Consider the following 4910-nt stretch of genomic DNA (forward strand, 5'->3'; position numbering starts at 1 on the left):
GTGAAATATTTACCTAAACCAATTCTGAGATTACAATTACATATTGGGATGTTGTAGTAACCTCTGGAGGATAAAAGTAGTACTTTATGAAGTACTTTATTGAGCACAAAAAGCATGTAACTCAGCAGGGTCAGCTATATCAAGTTTGTCAATGTTTACAATGCATGATGTCTTATCCAGAAGTCACAGACATGGCTGCAGTTGTTCTGCTTTCTTTGGTCTGTTCCAGTGTTCCTGTATTGGGCTGCTGAACAAGTCCAGTCTGGTGGAACCAGCCTGATTGCTGCATTCACCATCATATTTCAGTGAACAGAGTGATCAGGCTGGTTCCACCAGGCTAGCTGAACAACATACAAGGCACTTGGGGTGAGGAAACTCACAACCTAATAATATAATAATATAATAATAATAATAATAATATGCCATTTAGCAGACGCTTTTATCCAAAGCGACTTACAGTCATGCGTGCATAAATTTTTGTGTATGGGTGGTCCCGGGGATCGAACCCACTACCCTGGCGTTACAAGCACCGTGCTCTACCAGCTGAGCTACAGAGGACAACCTCTAGCAAATTCTACATTAGGAAACAGCCTGTACGGTAGCCTGAGGAAATAAATTAGGAAAACAGCATGTCACTTCAGTCACTCAAGGATAAACCACCAGAACACTTTATTAGTTTAATAAAGTCACAATATTTGTGAACAGAGGAATGTCTACTATACAGGATAACACATTCATATTTATAGAGGAGATGAGTAAATAAATTGGGACAGCAGGAAAACATTCAAACAAAACAGCAATGTAATTGTCTTTTTTTCAGGTCTAACAGTCCATTAAGTGGAAGAAGTACTGTATTTTGGTCTCCACGAATAAAACAAGAACAATATGTCCATATAAATAAACATCACATTGTATAGCAAGACACACACTAAGCTTTACAGAAAAACCTTGATACTACAAGCCATGAAGATGGGAAACAGACACTGCATAGGACCAACACAACCTCTGCCTGCTTTGATTATCCAACGGAGTGAATATGCTTTATATTTGACTGGACAAATGTATACCTATCTGAATCGTATACACATCTGATGATTATATTCGTAGAGAAAATAGGGGGGGGTTAACCTGCAAAACGGTAATTGGCATGTATCTCTGGCTTGATGTCACACACCATCTTAAGCAGGTTGCCCAGCACCCCTTCCCGGTTCTGCTGGTAGCTGGTCTGGATGCTACCCATCTTGCCCACGGTCTCTTTGTCCACCTCTACAGCAGAGTTACCATGGGATCCAAGAGCCTAATGGAGAAATGGAAGACCGATTAAGGCCACCTTACAAGACAAACCACTTCAAACATAAAGTAAGTATTAAATAAGTTATTATATGGCCAGTGTTAAGGTCTTATCAATTTAGCTACCAACTACAGTGCCTTATGACTAGGAAAACATATGACTCATGTTTCCCCTTTGCCAATTAAAACTTTCCCCCCAGTGACTCACCGCAGCCTCCTTGGTCTTAAACTCCTTCTCCCTCTGCATACGGTACTGCTCAATCTCGGCCTGGGCTTCCTCCTTGGCCTGCTTCAGCCGACGGTTCTTACCTGATCAAACAGAGAAAAAAATCTGCACTTAGGCCTAGTAAGTGAAATGAATTGGAGTGGACATTGATTGAATTTCCCGACCAATCAAGTTTACCCAACTACGCAGTTTGTTGTGTGCTTCCTGGCAAAAGAGGAAGTGGGAAATCCTATTGTTTCACAGGGAAATGAGACCTAGTGAAATAATAGTGAGGAAAGAAGCAAGTATCCTACTGTCAAGGCATGTTTCCCAAGACCAGATTTTAAGTCTAGGCCTACTCTGGGGCTAAAAACCATGTTCAGTGGAGAATCTCCAATTAAAAAGTGTTTTTTAGTCCAGAGGTAGGTCTGGGAAATGGGGGTCTGTTGGAGTAGACTGGAGGGTAAAGGAAATATTTTGTATTATTTGTCAATTTTTCCTTTAAGACTGAGGCAAGAAAACTGGGAACTCTTAAAAAAACGAGCTCTGACTGGAAAAAATCCGACCCCCCCCCCCCCCCCCCCATTAAATCTATACAGGAGTCAGTCCGAACCTAGTAGTGCAGCTGTAAACAAGCGGTTCACAGATCTGCTGGCAAACTAGCTAGTTAGCTTGGATTGAAGGCCTTGCCACCTTCTCACTTTGCCGTTAGGAATAAATATATATCTGTTGGCTGTCAAATCGGGGGTTTATTACAGTAGCTACTTATAAATAAAATGTTACTTATGCCATTAACTAGCTACTTTCCAGAAAAATGTTAGCCAATCAAGCTAACATCAGCTAGCTAGCTTAGTTTAACTAAGCCGTTGAATGACAGCAGGTTTGAACTTACGTTTGCGGGCTTCTGCGACTTTTTCTGCAGCTCGTTTTTCGGCTTGCAAAAGCTGCTGGATACCCTGGGACTGGCTAGCCATAGTTTAGTTCGGAGAGAGATAGATCGACAAGAATATATTGATCCTCCAGCTCCTGGTCTGTGTTTGCAGCGATGGTCGGTGAATTTACTGCAGTCAGCTGACAGCGCATCATATCGTCAAAGATAGAAGGGGTAACCCAGACACGTCACAGGGGCTATAAAGCGGGAGCATCCGCTTAGGACGTTTTCTCACCACCAAATATGGTAGTGAGAGGAAGTCCAGTCGCGTTTAGTGGGAGAGGGTGAAACGGGGCCGACATTCTGCTGATTTTCTCATCGATGAAACAACTGATCTCAATACATTTTTATTTTCCCAAAACTAGAATATGTTACGAACAGCGCAGTAAGTTTAATAGACTTGACGCTTTGCCAAAGTTGAACAAAAATTGCGTTGTTTAGACGGCGTGCAGGGTCGAATTGAGTTTGTGCACACGCGCACTTCAAAGGAGGCGTCCCCTAACGGAACTATACAAATATATGCTACAACGCGCCAATAGGGTCGCGCTAGCTCGTGCTTGGCTTTGCCCACCTCCTTGCTTGTTCTGCCCACTATGCTTCATTTGCTCCCACTGCAAACGACACAGATTAACTACCTTGGGTTAGAAATATTTTTGATATCGTTGTCAGGCTCAAACCACGTGATTGGGTAAAAATGGGTGTGCGGTCGGTTTGAGTCCCGGTGTATTCCGTCGGTGGGTGTCGGTGCCGTATTACAGCAGTTTCGGGCAAAAAAGTCTAAACTGGGTAGCAGTAGCAGCCTCCCACACTCATAACACACAACATTGTTCAATGTTTCACTTGACTTGTTTTAGCATAATATTTTTAGTTTAATAAATAGGGTTTCTTCACAAATTAATTTTTATTTATTTAACCTTTATTTAACCAGGTAAGCCAGTTGAGCAAGTTCTCATTTACAACTGCGACATGGCCAAGATAAAGCAAAGCAGTACGATAAAAACAACAACAACACAGTTACATATGGAATAAACAAAAACGTACAGTCAATAACACAATAGAAAATAGAAAATCTATATACAGTGTGTGCAAATGTAGTAAGTTATGGAGGTAAGGCAATAAATAGGCCATAGTGCAAAATAATTACAATTTAGTATTAACACTGGAGTAATAGATGTGCAGAAGATGATGTGCAAATAGAGATACTGGGGTGCAAATGAGCAAAATAAATAACAATGTAAATAACAATATGGGGATGAGGTAGTTGGGTGGGCTAATTTCAGATGGGCTGTGTACAGATACAGTGATGGTAAGCTGCTCTGACAACTGATGCTTAAAGTTAATGAGGGAGAAATTGCATACATTCGTTCAGCATGCATGAATAGGCTACAAATTTGCATTTCTGAACTAAAGTACACCCATATCCAGTGGTGGAAACAGTCCCCAATTGTCATACCTGAGTAAAAGTAAATATACAGTGGGGAAAAAAAGTATTTAGTCAGCCACCAATTGTGCAAGTTCTCCCACTTCAAAAGATGAGAGAGGCCTGTAATTTTCATCATAGGTACACGTCAACTATGACAGACAAATTGAGATTTTTTTTCTCCAGAAAATCACATTGTAGGATTTTTTATGAATTTATTTGCAAATTATGGTGGAAAATAAGTATTTGGTCACCTACAAACAAGCAAGATTTCTGGCTCTCACAGACCTGTAACTTCTTCTTTAAGAGGCTCCTCTGTCCTCCACTCGTTACCTGTATTAATGGCACCTGTTTGAACTTGTTATCAGTATAAAAGACACCTGTCCACAACCTCAAACAGTCACACTCCAAACTCCACTATGGCCAAGACCAAAGAGCTGTCAAAGGACACCAGAAACAAAATTGTAGACCTGCACCAGGCTGGGAAGACTGAATCTGCAATAGGTAAGCAGCTTGGTTTGAAGAAATCAACTGTGGGAGCAATTATTAAGAAATGGAAGACATACAAGACCACTGATAATCTCCCTCGATCTGGGGCTCCACGCAAGATCTCACCCCGTGGGGTCAAAATGATCACAAGAACGGTGAGCAAAAATCCCAGAACCACACAGGGGGACCTAGTGAATGACCTGCAGAGAGCTGAGACCAAAGTAACAAAGCCTACCATCAGTAACACACTACGCCGCCAGGGACTCAAATCCTGCAGTGCCAGACGTGTCCCCCTGCTTAAGCCAGTACATGTCCAGGCCCGTCTGAAGTTTGCTAGAGTGCATTTGGATGATCCAGAAGAGGATTGGGAGAATGTCAGATGAAACCAAAATAGAACTTTTTGGTAAAAACTCAACTCGTCGTGTTTGGAGGACAAAGAATGCTGAGTTGCATTCAAAGAACACCATACCTACTGTGAAGCATGGGGGTGGAAACATCATGCTTTGGGGCTGTTTTTCTTCAAAGGGACCAGGACGACTGATCCTTGTAAAGGAAAGAATGAATGGGGCCATGTA

The 4910-nt window shown here is 41.9% G+C and overlaps 1 protein-coding gene across 1 annotated transcript; it reads right to left on the bottom strand.

Annotated features, from left to right (window-relative positions):
• Window positions 1-652: 652 nt before the first annotated feature.
• Window positions 653-2926, bottom strand: LOC311127627 (V-type proton ATPase subunit G 1-like). The gene is made up of 3 exons (XM_084159452.1): window positions 2388-2926; window positions 1499-1599; window positions 653-1297 (listed from the first exon to the last, which is right to left on the bottom strand). Exons 1-3 carry the CDS (start codon window positions 2467-2469, stop codon window positions 1124-1126), a joined length of 357 nt encoding a protein of 118 aa, XP_084015578.1. The 5' UTR covers window positions 2470-2926; the 3' UTR covers window positions 653-1123.
• Between the last annotated feature and the right edge of the window lie 1984 nt (window positions 2927-4910).

Source organism: Coregonus lavaretus (assembly GCF_964263955.1).
Source record: "Coregonus lavaretus genome assembly, chromosome: 4".
Classification (NCBI taxonomy): Eukaryota; Metazoa; Chordata; class Actinopteri; order Salmoniformes; family Salmonidae; genus Coregonus; species Coregonus lavaretus.